Source organism: Eleutherodactylus coqui, chromosome 6 (genome assembly GCF_035609145.1).
Source record: "Eleutherodactylus coqui strain aEleCoq1 chromosome 6, aEleCoq1.hap1, whole genome shotgun sequence".
Taxonomy (NCBI): domain Eukaryota; kingdom Metazoa; phylum Chordata; class Amphibia; order Anura; family Eleutherodactylidae; genus Eleutherodactylus; species Eleutherodactylus coqui.
In genome coordinates, this window is record NC_089842.1 from 169817692 (window position 1) to 169837611 (window position 19920).

Below are 19920 nucleotides of genomic sequence, written 5' to 3' on the forward strand. Positions count from 1 at the left end.
TAAAAAGAAGATAGAATCCTGTTTCAAGTCTAACTTTGGTAAACGTTTGGTTGAGCACAAACCCAAACTGGGTTTTTATCAAAGTTCTACCCGAAATAGAGCTCTACTGTTTACGTTTGCTCAACACTAGTTCTGAAAACTCATGTAAAACACTAAGAGACATTAAAGCCCTATATAACACTATACAGGGCTTTTATGGCTCTTAGACAGATGCTTTACACATCAGTTTTAGAGGTTTTGGCGAACTTCTGGTTCAGTTTAAACTAATTCAGACCAACCAACCCTTTTTCAAAAAGTTTGACCAAACCGAACTTTTCAAAAGTTTGCTCATCATTATTGGTTACATACTATTCATTGGACATCCTTTTACTAGATGTAAAGCTGATCTTGCACATTCCAATTTGCCCACTAACTCAATCTAGTGGGATCCAACAACTAGAAACTTTGTGTCTACAATTCTTTACATCTGTTGGCAATGTCATTATTGATGATCACATCCAACAACCTACTGTTAGTTGGGGTCCATTTTACGGGTTCTTTGGGTACAATACTTCTTTATGCATGAAAATACAATAGTATACAATTGCATATTCTGCACTTGTGTCATATTTTACTACAGCGTAGGACCCACAGTAGGAGGAAAAAGTTGAACTTTTAGCAGAAAGTCAACAGAAAGCGCTCATCGTAACATGAATGAGGAATTAATTATACAGTGATTAACACCATGACGGTGCTCTTGCCCACGCTGCCCATTATACTTTGACCTGGGTGTTATGTATCAATCCAAGTGTAAAAAAATGACTTGGCCCAGATCTGAATGTTCGTCATTCAGACAATATGCTTCTTACAACAACTTATTCATCTTTCTGAAGACCAGAATCTTAAAGGCAAACAAAAATGAGACTATGCATGCATCATACAAGCATGTCTCATTATTTAATGGCCATTTTCCTCCAAATACCGAAACGATACAAGTGCTGACAAATCTTGTTTTTTCAAAACACAGCTGTCTACAAATATCTGAAGGGCTGTCACAGTGCAGAGCAATCAGCCCTATTCTCATTTGCACACGGAAAGAATAGAAGCAATGGGATGAAACTGAAAAGCCATGTGCCAGAACATCAAGCATTCTGCTTCTAGGGAACCTGTGTTGCCCCTAGAGGTGGTAGGGATGGGACCTTGTAGGTGAGGGATAGACTCATGGGGATTTGCCTCTTGAGCGTCTGGGCTCTACTGGCTTCAGATGGCTAAACTTTGAGAATCTCCTTAGTTACTGGTTGCCTGTATGACCAGCGTGTTCCCGTGCTATACCTTTCATAACTGTGAATGCAACCAGCTTTGAGTTATGATGCAGTGGAAAGAATACTCGGACTTTCACATAGTTTTGATGTGAAAATCATCTTTACTCAATGCAGGTAACAAAGGCAAACATTAAAGCTGGGTGAGGAAACAATAAAATAGTCTGCGAGGACAACACCATATACATCCTCTATGCCAGTTCTATACCAACTACCCCAGTATGCCCATGTACTCCCTTTTCTTTGGCACCTATGTCTATATGGCTCTATACCTTGGAGCGGTAGGCGCTTCATATGCAGCATACTACGGAGGCAGTCTCCTCTAGATGCAATTTCTTCAAGGAGAGGATCTCTCATAAGATGAACATGGCACAACATTTAGGAATGGGGAGCTACAGTGTGTTTCTATAGACTTGGAATTTGTACAAAGCCATAATATGGCCATGTGAATGAAGGCTTAAGAGAGGATCACAAGCCTATACGAGACAACCTATAAGGATTGGTATAGTGTTATTTTTAAGATGCTCAAACCCCACAGATGGTTCAAGGATGGACAGCATTCTACTGCAATAGCACATTTCCCTCTCCCCTCCCCCCCTATGACGGAAAACGTTAATGATATATTAAAGGAAACTAGGTAGGAAGGAAAGAGGAATACGGTTGACTAGGACTCTCAATGAGTTCAGAATGAGGTCCAGGAGATCATAGTTACAGGGACACTAATAGATACTTCACATAACCTAAAGTATTTGTAACATTTTATTTCTTATAAACCATCCATTTAGCTGTAAATGCTAAACCAATAACAATGCTAAATCTGTAACAGGGCACCCAACTATAACATAGTAGAGTTATGCCCCTGCATAAGGGCTTGTACGTAGCTATAATAATGCCAAAAGCCTTCAAGCATCATTTGTAATATACTCTTCATATAAAATTTGGACCAAGCAAGGATTCTGGACACTGCATGGTATGAAGGATGTGTGCATCCACAGAGTAGTTCAGTAGATAACACACAGAGGTGGGCAAAAAAATTGCATCACACGCTCCATTTGGTGTTTGGAATTGAAAAGAGTAAGTAAGCAGCACAAAACCTGCATGAACTGTTGTAAATCGGCAAAAAAAAAAACGTTTTAAAACTCAATTTAACTTAAAGGTGTTGTCCCGTGGCAGCAAGTGGGGTTATACACTGCTGTATGGCCATATTAATGCACTTTGTAATATACATCGTACATTAAATATGAGCCATACAGAAGTTAATCGCCCTGATTGTCTGGAATCGGCACACGTGAAGGGGCGGAGCTACGCGAAGACGCGTAGAAGGGGCGGAGCCAGAATGCCGCTCGTGCCCGGACCGACCAAAAGGGAGAAGACCCTTCTGCACAAGTGCGTCTAATCGGGCAATTAGACGCTGAAATTAGACGGCACCATGGAGATGGGGACGCCAGCGCAGGGAAGGTGAGTATATAACTTCTGTATGGCTCATATTTAATGCACGATGTATATTACAAAGTGCATTAATATGGCCATACAGAAGTGTATAACCCCACTTGCTGCCGCGGGACAACCCCTTTAAATTTAAATGAAGAAACTTTTACTATAGTTCACAGTGGTTTTATGCTGCTTACTTACTGTTTTCAGTATCAAACATTTAATAGGAATGTGATGCAATTTTTTGCACACCTCTGTATGTCCATACACTGTGCTACCATGGTTTCCAGACTAAATGGTTTGTACAGGATTATAAAAACATGTCTGCTTTCTTCCAAAACCAGTACCAAACATGTGCACTGGTTTGGGTAGTATTGCAGCACATCCACATTCATTTCAATTGAGCTGAGCTGTAATAATAATAATAATAATAATCTTTATTTGTATAGCGCCAACTTATTCCGCAGCGCTTTCAGGTATGGATAAATGCAAAACAATACAACAATTACAATATAAGGTACACTGGGTTAGACACAAATGGGTTGGGGGTGGTACAGGAGGTGCACGGGGTGGGGAACACAGGCAATAGGAAATATTATGTACAGATCATTTATCAGAAGGCAAACAGGGTGGAGCACCATAGGGAGGGGCGAGGGACTAGGTCAGGGGATTTGATATGCTTCCCTGAAGAGGTGCGTTTTTAAGGCACGTCTGAAATTTCGTGCATCGGGAATTGTCCGGATGCCTTGGGGTAGAGCATTCCAGAGGATGGGTGCTGCTCTAGTGAAGTCCTGTAGGCGAGCATGAGAGGTTCGTATTACAGGGGTGTTTAGTCTGAGGGTGTTATCTGATCGGAGTGAGCGGGCTGGGTGGTGTACTGACAATAGGGAGGCGATGTATGGTGGTGCAGCGCCATGCAGAGCTTTGTGAGTGAGGTAGAGGAGTTTAAATTTAGTTCTGCAGTGGATGGGCAGCCAATGCAGCGACTGGCATAATGCAGAGGCGTCTGAATAGCGACTGGATAGAAAAATGAGTCTAGCTGCTGCATTTAGTATGGATTGGAGCGGAGCGAGTCTAGTGCGGGGGAGGCCAATGAGTAGCGAGTTGCAGTAGTCAAGCCGGGAGTGGATGAGGGCAACCACGAGCGTCTTTAGCGTGTCTGTGGGTAGGAACGGACGTATTTTAGCAATATTTCTGAGGTGCATGTGGCATGTTTGGGCCAGAGATTGGATATGGGGGGCAAAGGAGAGGTCAGAGTCCAGTGTGACCCCAAGGCAGACAAGACACAACCCATTGACAGGTGTGGTGATGTTCTTGAAAGAACGCAGCCATGTTTATACAATCCTGTACAGTCCCTTTAAGATGGAAAGTACAGACAAAGTTTGTACTTGAAGGCAATTAGCCATGATAATAATTACATTATCTATAGTATATCTTTTACTATGTATTCTAATCTGAAGCAATATTCAGAGTTCCAATAGTTGTCATTGGAAACAGTTAACAAGTTTCTCAGACAGATACCTAACAGTTTATCTAATAAAATGATGAAAGATAATTAGTTTTTTTCTACATCAAATTATTCTACATTTTTTATTGTAAAGACTACTATTTGCAGAGAGCAAGTCACTTGTGAAATCTCTGTGCACACATTGAGCTCCCAAGGACTGCTGGGAGACTTCAGCTCTGAAGCCTGCAGAATTGTAAATACAGATCAGAGTATTATTATAGACGGTAACTCAAGAGGTCTTCATTCAACTTGGATCTATACTCAATAATTTAGATAGAGGCCTTGTGAGGATGCACGATTGTCAGTAGTTTAACCAGATGTTGACTTGAGTTTGACTTTCAAAGCTGTATCCCTCCCTTTTGCTGATTCTGATCTCCTCCTGTATAACATCCACAAGCAGCGGATCACAATCACCAAAAGGGAGAGATACAACGTGGAAAGTCAAACTTAAGTCAACATCTGGTTAAATTGATTATTTCATTCTCCCCATACAAGTAAACAGAGCCTACAATACAGCTATGTATCGCACTTCGTCAATGGCAAGTTTGGTCAGGATATGGTGATGTTGTGAATGTAAGGGGCTACCAACAAGGGATCAACACAGCCTCCATGATGTCATGAGCCCAGAGTCTGTCCCTAAACATAGGGGATAGTGGAGAAAGACCTTTTGAGCCTGCCGTCTCCACAGGCCCTAAGTCACTAGCAGTTCTGAAAGATATAAGTAACTTAATAACTGTTTCATAGCTGCAGTCCTGGAAGTGTGAGCTGAAGAGAGACCATGGACATTGCAGCCTGCAGAGTCTCATTACTGCCCGGAGGTAGACAGCAGGGTACAGCTCCAGGAGAAGCCTCGTCAACAGGAGTGAGAGTGGGATCTGGGACACTGCCCACAGCAAACTGTGTGAATACACTGTTAGGAGGTTTCCAAGCTACAGGAAAGACAGCGGCTACAAGTGCCCTGCGGATGAAGCTAGTGCAGAACTCGATAAAGCTGACGGAGATCATCCATGAAGGACACTGGAACAAGTGACGAACTGTGAGTGAGGCCAACCTTTGTTTGGGGAGTGGGTGTGCACACTCATATTAACTGAATCAGTGTACCTATTGTATATTTACAGACATGCTGCAGAAGTTTGCATTTAAAAGAAATATTGCTCACAAGTCATGGACAGAGACCAAATGGGGTATATTATCACAAGCCTTAAGAGTAAACATGCTGAGGACGGGTAATTGTACTGGTAACTGAGGAGTGGAACAGTGTATATTGCAATCATGCTTACAAGAAAACATTAGTGCCAAGCTTCAATAACCACTCCTCTGCAAAGAGAACACACCACTACTGGCTGTGTATCCCCAACTAAAATACTGAGGAAGGGGCGCAATGGCCCCAAAACGCATCTAGATGCTGGATTACTTTTCAATAAAAACAGGAGTCCAGCTCAAAAACATGTCTCGTGCCTCTGAGTGTAATGGGATTACGCCTAGAACCACAATTTTTCCTACATTTATCTGATGAGTGTCAATCACCATCACTCTTTACTGTTTAAATGAATACTTCCCATCGTATTGAGAAGGTGCAGATAGCATAGAGTTAAGGTCCATTTAGACCTGCTGTTTTCTCGTTTGAATGAGTGAATAATGTCAGAGAACGACTAAGCAAGCGGTATTTAAACCGAACGACTAGTGAACAAGCCAACAAGGATTTTTTTGCCTTATAAATAAATGCCGAGAGAAAATGAACGATTTATCGTTCAGCATTGGATCGTTGGCTGTGTTTGCACTTAACGATAATCGTTTATTTCCACTCGTTTGAACAATATTTATTTATTTTTTTTAACAATAATCATTCTGTGTAAAAGGGCCTTTACTGTAGAGCCAGTCAGGTTGTTTGATTACTTCTATTTCTTATTTACTGTCAAACCAATATTTGCTTTCGGTATTCTTTAATACATTCTGTATATAGTCTTGGGTCAGAAACGCTATCTTTTCTCCTTAGGGAGAGCAACTATATTATAAACTAAGTGAGGAGACTCAAATGGCCATGCACGCTCCTCTGGGTAATATGCAAATATGGGGAATTAAAAGCAAAGCCAGACTCCATGTACAGACAGCTGTTTCAGGGTTTTTGCCCTTCATCAGTGTACAGTAGGAGTCTGGCTTTGCTAGTGAGAGGCCTGGGACAGGGGTCAGAAACGCTATCTTTTCTCCTTAGGGAGAGCAACTATACTATAAACTAAGTGAGGAGACTCAAATGGCCATGCATGCTCCTCTGGGTAATATGCAAATAAGGGAGATGGAATAAATCCTCTACAGTGCCATCTACTGAAAGGCAGCATTCTTTCAAGCCAAAGTCAGACTTTTTATACAAGCCATGTTACAATGACCGGGAATTAAAAGCAAGTAATAGCGTTTCTGACCCCCGTCCCAGGCCTCTCACTAGCAAAGCCAGACTCCTACTGTACACTGATGAAGGGCAAAAACCCTGAAACAGCTGTCTGTACACGGAGTCTGGCTTTGCTTTTAATTCCCGGTCATTGTAACAAGGCTTGTATAAAAAGTCTGACTTTGACTTGAAGGAATGCTGTCTTTCAATAGGTGGCACTGTAGAGGATTTATTCGATCTCTCTTATTTGTATATAGTCTTGTAATTCCATTGGATCCATAATGTCCTGAAACCCATTCACTGCAAAACTCAAAACGGATTGAATCTATTCAAACAGCTCCGATATCAACTAATTTCTACAGTTTGCTAGTATACATTATCATGCAAAGCTATAAAGACTTTATGGGCTATGAGTGCCCATTCCTTGCTCATGTCCAACATATTTACAGCAAAGCCCACTATTATGAATGAGAAATTATCTCATTTTTTCCAGCTATGATATTTTGCATTAATACAGCATTTCCACCACATGGTGAACCTGACTGGAAGAATAGGAGTAGGGGCAGGAAAAAAAAAATCTGTAGGAACCTGGTATAGTCGACGGGCCTGTGTAAGTTGGTGTTCCCCAACCAGTGGTGTTTCGCCCTTTGTAATTGTTACTCAACCATAGTGAATTCAGTGAAGTCATAGGATTACAACAACAAGGGTAACATTCCCTTTGGTGTAACAACTTATGAAAATTGCATTTTTTAAAGTGAAGCTCCAGTGTAGGGCAAGTTTTGACCAGGGAAGCATACAAGAGTTTTTCCTATTGAAAAGTACAACTGTTTGGAGGCAGCAGAAGATCACGCTACTTCATTGATCCTGGCTATTCACTCTCACTGAGCATGTAATATTCATGCTTGCTATATTGTGTACTATTGGGTAAGGTGAAATAGATAGTGAATGATAGAAGTGTAAGGGGTGCCCTCTTAGCTTTCCTTACATGTGTCCAATCATTGCTGTGAGTATATGCATCTTTAAGGGGGCAGGTGGCTTCTTGAGAATGTGGCAGAAGATGAAGCTATGCCATCTTGCTTGACCAGAATAGGAGAGACCAGCTTGCCAGATAGTTGTCTCGAACGTTGCTCTTAAGGAGTGATGCATGTAGCCCTGGTGACACTCCTGGCGATTCTTTCAGACAGCGGTAGTTTGTTTGTCCAATGTAGATGTAGCATCACCTCACCAATGGCAGTGCACTCACTAGCGTGAAGATTTGGGAAGTGAGGGGAGCGTTGTATCTAACTAAATCAGCTACCGATACACAGCCGATTTCAAATCAAAATCTGTTCCGATGGTGTGGATTTTGACTTTTTTAGATGTGGAAATGTTGCGGAATTTTCAGCAGAATTTTCTGCTGTGGAACTTCCACAACATTCCTGCCCTGTGTAAAGATACCATTAAAGTGGGTGTCCACTTAGAACAAATCGCTTTTGGTTAGAAAGGCTCCTTTGGACGAACTGATCACAAGGTCTTCTACTGCTCGGATCAGCTATAATCTAGTAACAAGTGTAAGATACCCCTGCAGCGCTACCACAGGAAGAATGAATCAGTATGTTGTTCCCATGGAAATCAATCAGTGGCTAGGTCCTCCAAAGAAAATCTTGTTGGCGCTTATTGCTCTAGCTAGTAGAAGGTGGTCCTGAACAAGAGACCTCCTCTTAACTCAGAATTTCGTAGCAGAGTATCTTATTATGTGTTTACAAAACAACCCCTTTAAAAAAGTGTCCATACACAATAGATGAATGGTGGTGGGATCAGCCAATCATCTAATGTATATGGGGTATCTCAACTCCTCTCTGACAGGAGATGTGTGCCATGTTGGATATCAACAGGCTTAATTCTTTAGTTCTCAAGGGAGATCGGCCACTGCCATAAGTTGTCTGGCAGCAAATTTTCCCCTTATTATTGAGAACACATACACATTTGCCTGAGCTCTATGGGGACGTAAGAAATAGCAGTGTTCCAAATGACCAACAGATATCTAACGCCCATGGCCATCTTGACAAAGAGTGGACCTTTCACATAACAATTGTCTTTTCAGAGATACAATCAGGAAGCCTCTAACATCAGTAGTGTTCTCAGGTATATAGTTATAGTAAATGACAATTAACAAAAAAACCCCAAAAACTTCTTAATCTTTAAATTGAAACAAAGAAATATATTCAAGGAGACTAAAGCCAGCGAAAGATCTTAGGAGACTGCCTTCTAAAATCTCTGATGTAGGACAAGTGACTGCTATGACCCTTTTTACACAAGAACTAAGTGCCGATTGTGCAAGGACAGCCCTGTACCACTTTGTCTCTTGCTGGCTTTGTCTGGTTTTTTTTTTTACCACTATAGTAGGCCAACTGTGCAGCCCTAAGTTAGACCCCCACCGACCAGACATTGGTGGCATATTCTATGCACAATAAGGGACTTTCACACGAGACGGAATAATCTGCACGACACACTGCAAATCGCAGTAACTTCCGCAAAATCCGCAGGCTACTTGTGGATTTTTATGCAAAATTGAAAATAGCTTAAAACCTGCCTGGAATTCTGCATCAAAATCCACAGTTAGACCTGCGAATTTTGGTGTGGAATTCTGCAGCTGTGGATTTGACTGTGTCCTGCGGCGTAATTCCGTCCCGTGTGAAAGGTCTTTGATAGATTTCAGTCCCAGTTTCCCAGTTATTAAGAAGAATGAGCACAAATCTAATCTAAAAAAAAAAAAAAAAAGGGTGAACACATTTGTGCTAAGTGGAAGGAAACTAACCATAAAGTTAGTAAATAGAGAGATCACTTAGTGTATGGATGCCAGTGGTTGAGATAAAGTGTCCATATGCCACTATATTGCCCTCAAATACACATGTTATTGAAGAGGAGTAATATACAGAGAAAGACAGAAGGAAATAGTTCTAGAAGAAAGGAGCGCTCGCTTACCTGCATAGTGGTCAAACACAGTTGGCACATACTGCTCAGGGAAGGCATCATTGGCATAACTCATCACCAGACAAGTTTTCCCAACCGCACCATCTCCAACAACCACACACTTCAGCATCCTCTTCATGCTGTTAGTGCTGCCAGACCCACTGCTGTCATTTTCGTCTCTCTTATCCATGTCTGGCTGCTGCAAACTCCTTTCAGAGTACATGAAGTATAGAATATTCTGCGATCCAAATTTCTTTTCTTACTTTCCCCCTGAGAGGCTGGAAATCATAATGCACCCCACATTCTGCTGCAATCTCCTGCAATGATCATACTTTGCTACTTTGTATGCCTGTAGACTTGGTATTTTGCATGCAAGTGTTTGAGCTACTCATTGCTACATTTCACAGACTTCCCAGACTTTTCCTCATCCTGACACACACAGCTCAGTGTTTGTGCATCACAGGAGGGGGAATTAGACGTGTGGACGTCACTTGTCCCTCCAGTAGGCTGACCACAGAAATCAGAGCTTGCTGCTAATCCTTTCCCAGCCTCCACTCTTTCCAGTATCTAATATGGAAGGGAGGGAAGGAGGATGGAGGGTTTTTTTTTCATCATCTTTCTTTTTGGGCTTGCTCGGTGTCAGGAAATCATGAGTTTCCTGCTGAATTCCATATTAGGATCAATGGGCTGGAGAACAGTGAGGAACAATGGGAGCTCTGTGTGTGTTTGAACTGTACAGGAACTTTGCCAGCGCTGAGAGTTACAATAACACTAGAGGTCTCACTGCAGGCTCCTTCTCCTCCTGGCTGGAGACACCGATGATGTCACTTCAGCGCTGTAATCAAACTATTACACCAACAAGCTGCAGGAAAGCACAAGCAGTTCCTGTTAACCGCTTTACTTCCAGCCATCACTACCAATATAACTAGCTCCACTTTTTAGGTACTTTACCAAACAATTTATTTTGCAAGACTTCAACACCCAACTTGCCCCCAATCGCTGTCAGTTCATGCTGGAGTTGTAGTTATTCAACAGCCGAAGAGACAGAGCTTAGAAATGATTGATGTTAGGGTCCTTTTACACAGAAAGATCATCATTCAAAAAAAAAAAATTGTTGGATGGTGCGAATCTAAAAACAATGATCGTTCAGGGTAAACACGGCCAAGGATTGGACGATGAAGTATAATTCCGTTGCTTATCATTCATTTTATGCAGATATAAAAATCATGCAAGTTGTAAAGAGTGATCATTCAGTCGTTCTCATTGACTGGCGCAGTCCGCTGAAAAACCAGCGATCAGGTAAACAAGCGAATGACAAAATATGTAAACAATAAACTGCGTGTGTAGACTGAGAGCATGTTAAAGGAAACTATATTGTCATTGTCTGCTTGTTTAAACGATTTCTCTGCAACGCATATTTATTATAAACACTCATTAAGGTCTCCTTCAAATGGCCGTAGGCATTTTTACGGGCACCCGTAAAAACATGTGAACGGGTGCACAAATCTAATGCTGGGCGCCCTCTCAGATGGCCTAAGCCTAGTGCATATACGGCGAGGCCGAGATGCTGTTGGGCAAGGAGATACTCCCCCTCCCCTTCTCTCTCCTCCCCTCTGTCTGTTTGCAATGGGTGGGGGCGGGGCTAAGCTCCCGTCCCCTTCCATTGCAGACAGCAGGAGGGGAGGAGAGAGAAGGGGAGGGGGAGACAGCTTAGCTGCTAAGCTGTCTCCCCCTCCCCTTCTCTCTCCCCCCTCCTGCTGTTTGCAATGGGCAGGGGCGGGGCTAAGCTCCCGTCTCCTCCCATTGCAGACAGCCGGAGGGGAGGAGAGAGGAGGAGAGAAGGGGAGGGAGTTTAGCAGTTACGCTGCTAAACTCCCTCCCACCTCCCTTCTCCGGCTGCTGTCATTGGCTCCCATAGGAGTCTATGCAGCAGCTAACATATTCCGGGCATAAAGATAGTTCCAGGACTATCGGGAATAAGCCCGTGTGATCTGATGCATTGGAATCCAAATATGCTCGGTATTTGCACAGGCACGCATGCAAAAAACACTCCTTCACTGTACAAATATGTTGCGCAGGAGAGAGTTTTTGTGCTTAAGCTCAGGTGAAGGAGCCCTTAGTGATGTTAATTTTGTTACAACTCTTTGATGGTCGCAAAATGGGACAAAAATCGCAACCATCTGTTTAACCCTTGAAGAGTATACCCTCCATTATACTACATCTCAGGGTCCACCAAACGGCGTGTACAGCTTCACAGGGGCAGGAGGGGTAGAAGGCCATCTATACCCCTTATAGGTACTGGATAGGAGCTGGCTGTTGTTCTGGGAACATTACTATGATGTTGGATGGGGAGCATGATTTAGGCCATATTCACACGAACATATTTGTGCTCGCAATATGCAGAAATAAAACCCCTTGATTTCAATGGGTTTGTTCACATTTCTGTATTTTGTGCACATTTCAGTTGTGCAAAAAAGCCTGCAGCATCTCTCCTTTTCTGCGCCCCAAAAGGTTCCTATAAAGATTAATGGGGGTTTGGAAATGTGCACGCAATACAAGATGCGTAATACACTGCGCCATTCCGCTGGAAAAAGAACACATCTGGAACTAATTAGACAAATTAGCCATTTAAATCGGTGCGTCTTTGTCAAGCGTAAATGAGCGTGCCTTGTGGGGCAAAATGTACAGAAAATACTCCGATGCATGCGCAAAAGAGCACTGCTCATTCTGCAAAAATGCTACACTCAGGCGTGAAAAAATAGGCGTTTGCTCATGTAAATCTGGCCTTAATGACTGCAGTATTGGGGTGTGATTCATGTTATTGAGGGCATGGTTTACAACACTAATGCATGATGGGGGGCTCACATAGAAGGTGGAAGACCCCTATGCAAGAAGTCTCTGTTCAACCTTATGGCATCTATCGCGGGATTATGAGGGGTGATTATGTCTATCACCTTACACCACTGAAATATCCTCCAAGAACATAGTAAATCACTAAACAGATGCTCTAAGTAAATATACATTTTACTCACATAATGTTCTCATTTTAGCCCAAATCTAATTAAACTTCAATTATAACACATTCTCAGTTCTAATTACATTTTCCACCAGTTTTACTGTGTAGATTTATAGCTTAATGGTGGTTTAGCTAAGATTAGACATAGGCCAATCCTCCCGTTCCCCTTTAGATTGCTGAACTTTCTTTACTGTAATGAGGGAAGACTCCAGGTTGCAGAGTCGTTAAGGAAGTGTAAAGATAGATTTGGTCTTCTAGTGACTTTAACATCTGCCACAGAAGGTGTTGAAGATATTAGAACAATGTCAATTAAGCTGACAGCATTCTGGCACATGTAGATATGGCAGCGATTTTGATTTTTGCATACAAAAAAAAAGTAGTATGAACAGGATGTGGGCAGAATGTAAATGTACAAGTCTATGGGAGAGTGTGAACATAGCACTGAGAAGAGTCGGATTTGGAGCGCCAGCTTGATCTTCAGATGGAGACGGCACTGGATCACAGGAGTGGGCGTGCATAAAAAAAAAAGCTCACCTGGCTTCCTGTCACATTTCTCAACAGCCCCAAATTTAGTTTATGGTGCAGTGGGCACCGGACAGGCTCCCTTTAACCCCTTAAGGACCAAGCATCGTAAATTTACGGAGCTTGGTCCTGGGTTTTAATACCGTCTGATAGCAAAAGTACACCTCGGGATTAAAGCGCCTACTCTCCTGCAAACAAGCAGCAGCAGGTCGGGTCCTTGGCTGTCAGACACAACCGAGGACCTGGAGGAGAAAGGAAAAGCGTTTAACTTCTTCTGCCTTCTCCTTTCTAGGCTATATAGGGCTCAGTGAGTGCTATGGACTAAAGAGTGAAATTGGAAGTGTTAGTTCTGCTATGCTACCCAACGATCATACGCCCGCCTGGTGCCCCCTGGCACAGCAAACCTGCAGGGTCTCAGCAGACCCTGATCAGCTCTGTTAGTGACCGATGTCACTACTGGGGAATGTTTTCTCCTGTAACTGGGGGTCCTATGGATGCCCAAGCTACAGTGGAAAAGTATGATATTTAAAACAAACAAGTGAATGTTCCCCAGGAGGTCTTATATGATGTCATGGGAGACATAATGTTAAAAAAAAAGTTACGAAAATAAGTTAAAAAAAAATATAAAAATAGGGCAGTAAAACCACCACATGGCTAAAATCCCTAAAATGTGTCTGGTCCTCTAGGACCAAAACACCCTGGTCCTTAAGGGGTTAAGTTACACTTCTTCAGAAAAGAAAAATGCAGGTATGGATGTAGAATAAAATGCAGAAAATTATGGTGAGCAACAGATGGAAGAGATAATAGGTACGATTAGGGAATTATTAAGAGCAGAGGCAGGTGTTTGGAATTAACCAGGTTCCCTTTTTTCCTGTAAAACATGTATTGAAGTATTTACTGATACTTGTGGTTAGAGAAAGGAAAATGAGTCGCCTACAGTTAGTGAAGGCGTAAAACATTTGGTTGATTTAAGTAATATCAGCAAGATGTGGACTATAAAACAACGAATCTTCTTTGGCTTTAGTCAAATGTTAAAGGGTTATTTCCATCTTATAAAGAAATGGCATATTGCTTGGATATGCAGTTACTTTAGGATCAGTGGGTTTCGAGTTCTGGGACCCCCACGATACAGAGAATGTAGGGGGCAGCAGTGCTGCGTCACTTTTTCCCCAAAACCCCACTCACTTAATAAACAAAAAAAACCCTTATTCATACGAGCGTATATTGGCTGGCGTTTTCACGGGTGGACGATATACGCTTCCATCTGAGCAGTCCCCCCCTAAACGTGATTTTTGGTCATGCAACACCTATCACAACCGTAGGGCTAAACAACAATTTTTGGTCTTTCAATCCTTGCCATGGCCAAAGTTACCATGTAACTAGCTGGTGACAGTTAGAAGAACAGCTAGAGGGAAGAGATCCAGTGAGGCTTGTCCTGAACTGGCACACCCAAACAAGTTTGAAAAGTTGGCAGACGAGGGGAATGCCATTATAGGATTAGCACTGCTGCAGCACGACATGGCAACTGACCGCTGGGGGGGATATCTGCTCCAGTAAGAATAGGAGCACAGGGCAGGCTAGAAAGGTCCTGGTAGTGGAGGACTCGATTATTAGGGGGACAGACAGGGAAATCTGCTACAAAGACCTGTATCGTTGAACGATGTGTTGTCTTCCTGGTGCTTGAGTTCCACACATCACGGATCGGGTTGACAGATTACTGGGAGGGGCTGGTGAGCATCCAGTGGTCCTGATACACATGGACAAATAACAAAGGTAGAGGTAGGTGGAAGGTACTTTAAAATGATTTCAGGGAACTAGGATGTAAGCTCAAGGCTAGTACCTCCATAGTAGTATCTTCTTAGATACTACCTGTACCATGAGCCACACCAGAAAGGCAGAGGGAGATTAGGGAGGTAAACAAGTGGCTTCAGAGTTGGTGTAGGAAGGAGGGGTTTGTGTTCCTGGAGAACTGGGCTGCATCTCAGTGGGGAACTATGCTGGGGTAGAAGACGGCTAGAAGGTTGGAGGAGTATTTAGACTGGGGGAAGAGGGGAATACAGTATAGACATTGATCTGGGACTAAGCAATGAAAATGGGGTTGGTGCGGTGGGAGGGGTTAGTACAGTTAGAAAAGGCAGGAGAGTTAATAGGGATACACTTAAAATGAAAAATAACAAACTTTCTAAACTGTATGGTGTCTAATGCTAAAAGTCTGATCAATAAAGTTGACAAAACTAGAATTAATAGTATCTGAGGAAAATTACAACATGTCGGGAGTAACTGAAACCTGGTTGGATGAAAGCTGGGACTGGGCGGTAAACTTACAGGATTACAGTCTTATCAGAAGAGATCATAATAACTGGAAAAGGGGAGGGGTTTGTCTATGTAAAATCCAGTTTAAACTTATGTGGGTGGGAGATGAACAAGTGGAATCTCTATGGGTAGAGATACATGGAGGGAAGAAGAATAATAAAATCCTCATAAGGGTTTTCTACAAACCACTAAATACAATCGAAACCACTGAAAATCTATTACTGAGGGTTTATTCACATGAGCGTATATCAGCCGCCGTTTTCACGGCCGATATATGCTACGGTCTGATGCATTGAATTCCAATGCATTAGATCCCACAGGTGTATTCCTGCAGCGTAAAAGCGCTCAGCGACCAAATATAGTCCTGGAACTATCTTTGTGCCCGGAATACATCGGCCGCTGCATAGGCTCCTATGGGAGCCAATGACAGTGGCTGGAGAAGGGAGGTGGGAGGGAGTTAGCAATGTTTGTGATAGGAGGGGTGGACAGGGGCGGTGCTTAGCTCCACCCCATCCTGCCCACTCCAATTGCAAACAGCCGGAGGGAATTAGAGAGGAGGTGAGCCGGCGAAGGGGAGGCAATGGCATTGCGGCCAAGGCGTATATGCACCAGGCCTGTGCCATCTGAATGGGTGCACAAACGCCTACGCTAATGGGAAAGAGCCCTAAGGCAAATAGATGAAGCAGAAAATCACAATGATGCAATTATTATGATAAACTTTAACTATCTGAATATAAACTGGGAAGCCAAAACTTGTGGATCTCATAAAGGTAACAAGTTTTTGTCAATAACTTCTCCCAACTGCAGAACTAAACTATAGGGACAGCCATTTTGGGCTTAATATTAACCAACAGACCTGACGGAATAACAGTGGTGTAAGCTGAGGGGCACCTGGGAAATAGTAACCATAATATAATAGGTTTCCACTTGTCTTTGAAAAGGGAGTTTTATTAGAGAGCTACGAAAATACTAAACTTTAGGAAGGCAAAGTTTGATCAGCTCAGAGAGGCCTTAAAAATACTGACTGGGACAATGTCCTCAAAAATAAGAGTACAGACAATAAATGGCAAATGTTTAAAAACATCTTAAACGCTTTCTGTGAAATGGTTAGAAATAACAGTAAACCAATGTGGCTCAATAAAGATATAAAAGGGGGGAAAAAAAGCAAAAAGAAAGTGTTTAAAATCCTAAAACAAGGCGGTAGCAAAGTAGCACTAAAAATCTATAAGCAAAAACATAAATTATGTAAAAAGCAGCAAAAAAAAAATCTGCAAAAGGTAGAGACAGATAGACTCATTGCCAAGACAAGTAAACCTAACCCTAAACCATGTGTCGAAATCAAGGCCCACAGCCTGAATCCGGCTTACGATGTGATTTTATGTGGCTTCCTATGAGGTCTGGATGCAGGGGGACCGGCTTTCCACTTTCCCCAGAAGATGCAGCCAACACTTGGCAGAGAGGGCAACGCCAGTACAGAGAGCAGGTGCTGTCTTGGATTCTGAGCTCTTGAGCACACCTCAACACTGCTTTGTTCAGCAACTCACAAGCGGTGGCATAGCTCTGACAGCCTCCAAGGTAGGAAGCTTGATGTTAAAGAGGTGGAAGGGGAGAAATGCCATCATAGTTTATAGAGCTCCATAGACATGGGGTAGTTGCATTTAAGGCTCATTCACTAAGGTGGATGTAGTTTCAGTCAGTGCAATACACTTGCAATACACACGATTTCAGACTGAGAGCAGAAGCACACGGTCGTATGTGCTACTATGCTTGCCACTACTGAGCGTAGTTGCGCTGGAACAGGTTTTTCCCCCTCTTTTCAGACTTTTCAAATTCCGCGTGAGTTTGAAAAAAACTGTGAAAGATAGGTCCTGCCCTACCTTTCCCACACATAGTATTAACTACATGCAGGAAAGATAGGGCAAGTCCCATCTTTTCTCACCCTTACTATTAATGGGTGAGAATACTGCTAATTAAAACAAAGCCATTGAAATCAATGGTTTCAGTTTGTACCGTTATGTGGCCGCATAACAGGTCTAAATCATACCCATGTGTTTAAGCTCTGAAACTGTGTATTCACTGCATATTTGGAACTTCTTGTGCTTTTTTATGAACACGTATTCACTGTCTAAAAAAAAAAACATAAGAAGGTCCCATAAATTTTTCCTGCTTTCATTCGTAGATATGCAGTGAATACATTTGTATTATGTATATTCACTGTGTATTTACGCAATCCCATTGACATTAATTGGCAATTTTGGGCCATAATGTGGACCAAAATAGGACATGCTGCAATTTTTTTCATAAAAGTGAAAACACAGGTCTAAATAGCCCAATGCAAATTAACGGGGATTAAGCTGCACAAAAATTATACGCGTAATACGCTGCGCAAGTACGCATGTGTGAATAAGCCCTTAAAAACGTCCTTTTGAAGACAACCATAATGCTGATGTGACCCTCGGGGAAAATGAGTTTGACACCCCTACCCTAAACTGTTCTTTAACTATATAAATAGTCAAAAGACTAATACTAAAAGTGCTGGCCCTTTAATAAATATTGTAGGAAAACATTGCAGATGGTGATGAGGAGAAAGCAAATCTATTAAATAGTTTTTTCTCCAGTGTTTTCACAAAGGTAAATGAAATGTCAGATGAGATTCAGGGTGCATTCAGACCACCGTATATCGACTGGGTTTTCACGCCCAGCCGATATATGGCATCTCTCTCTGCAGGGGGAGGAAGCTGGAAGAGCCGGGAGCAGTGCTCTGAGCTCCCACCCCCTCTCTGCCTCCTCTCTGCCCCTCTGCACTATTTTCAATGAGGAGAGGCGAGACAGGGGCGGAGCTAATTCCCGGAACTTAGCCCCGCCCCACCTTCTCTCATTGCAAATAGTGCAGAGGGGCGGAGAGGGGGTGGAGAGGAAGCAGAGAGGGGCGGGAGCTAAGAGCACTGCTCCCAGCTCTTCCAGCCTCTTCCCCCTGCAGAGAGAGATGCCATATATCGGCCGGCGTGGTAAATTGCGATTTTGCGTGATCGCAATTTTAACATTACAAGTCTCATAGACCCCTGCAGAAGAAAAAACGCTGCGAATTTCGCAGTTAAAAAAGAACTGTAGTGGGTAGTCACCCTTACTGGGTACTATGGTGTGTCCCAGTAGAGCCAAAATATGTGATAATGGCAGACTTGCAAGAACAAATATACAAAGCTTGTATCAACACCAACAGGGAACATGAAAATTAATCAGACGATGGAGGATCACAGTCAGGTAATATAGCAGGCTGGGTTGCACCAGTGGGGTCAGTTTAACCACTAATAGATTAGAGGTGGGAGAGTTGTACGGCAACTGCCAGCTGGAAGATGGCCATGCAGAAGGATAATTCCTACTGATTATCACATGGTGCTGTTTCTTCAAGAAAGCAGCCACATTTTTCTAATCCTATTCAGGCCTTAGTCACACGGGTGTTTTTTTGCGCGATTTGCGGATCGCATGACGGATGCGCATCCGCAAATCGCGTGACCATGGCCCAAAAATTGCCCGAAAATCTGCTCCTAGCCGCGTTTCATTAGAAACGGGCCGGAGCTGTCCAGCGCATTGCATTCAATAGAGCCGGCAATACAGCCGGCTCCATTGAAAGCAATGCGCTGCGGGCGATCGCGGGATGAATTGTCGGGAAGGGCTGAAATATATAAGCCCTTCCCTGCAATTCATCCAGAAATGTGTAAAAAAAAAAAAATATATACTCACCTTGTCCCGGCAGACGGAGTTCAGCGCGGCCGGCCTGCAGTGAGTGTGAAGGGGGTGTGAGTCAGACCTGCCCCTGATTATATATTTAAGCCCTTCCCGACAATTCATCCCGGCAGCCCATTGCTTTCAATGGGCAAACATCGTTCTTCTCTGCCACAGCTGTTACAGCTGTGGCAGAGAAGAATGATTTGTCTACTATATGTTCTCAATGGGGTCGGCGCTGCTGCCGCCGGCCCCATTGAGCGCATATAGAGAAGAGAACAGGAATCGCAGATCTCAGATAGGTGTGATCTGCGATTTCTGTTCTATAATTTATCGGATGAGCGCATAAAAAGCGCTCATGTGTCCGATACCATTGCAAAGCAATGGTTTTAAAAAATCGCCGGACGCATGCGCATGCGCAAATCGCACGAAAAAATGCCCGTCTGACTAAGGCCTCAACCTGATTTTGGATACTGCCTATCCTGGAATTTCTGAATAAAGTATTTTTTTAAATGCTACCACATTCAAAGAGCCATGACTATTTTTTCTTTTGAGGTAGGCATTTGAGGGATTTTTTTTTCAGGTTGAGTCGTAGTTTTCATTAGCACCATTTCAGGGTACTTCCAGACTAATTGATTATCGCACTTTCCACCATATGAAAGTCCCATGAATGCAGGGCCTTTTTTATGTGAAAACAGCCTCACATTACTGCGGGGATTCCCTTCAACCCATTGCTCTCGATGGGGCGGCAGCAGCACCGGCCCCATTGAAAGCA

At 43.0% G+C, this 19920-nt stretch overlaps 1 protein-coding gene across 1 annotated transcript in view; it reads right to left on the reverse strand.

Annotated features, from left to right (window-relative positions):
* The window catches only part of RHOJ (ras homolog family member J), a 73147-nt gene extending 63015 nt beyond the window's left edge, over positions 1-10132 (reverse strand). Inside the window, exon 1 of the mRNA XM_066608194.1 lies at positions 9584-10132. Coding sequence (XP_066464291.1) covers positions 9584-9794 — 211 coding nt within the window. The 5' untranslated portion in view covers positions 9795-10132. The remainder of the gene's footprint in view (positions 1-9583) is intronic.
* Between the last annotated feature and the right edge of the window lie 9788 nt (positions 10133-19920).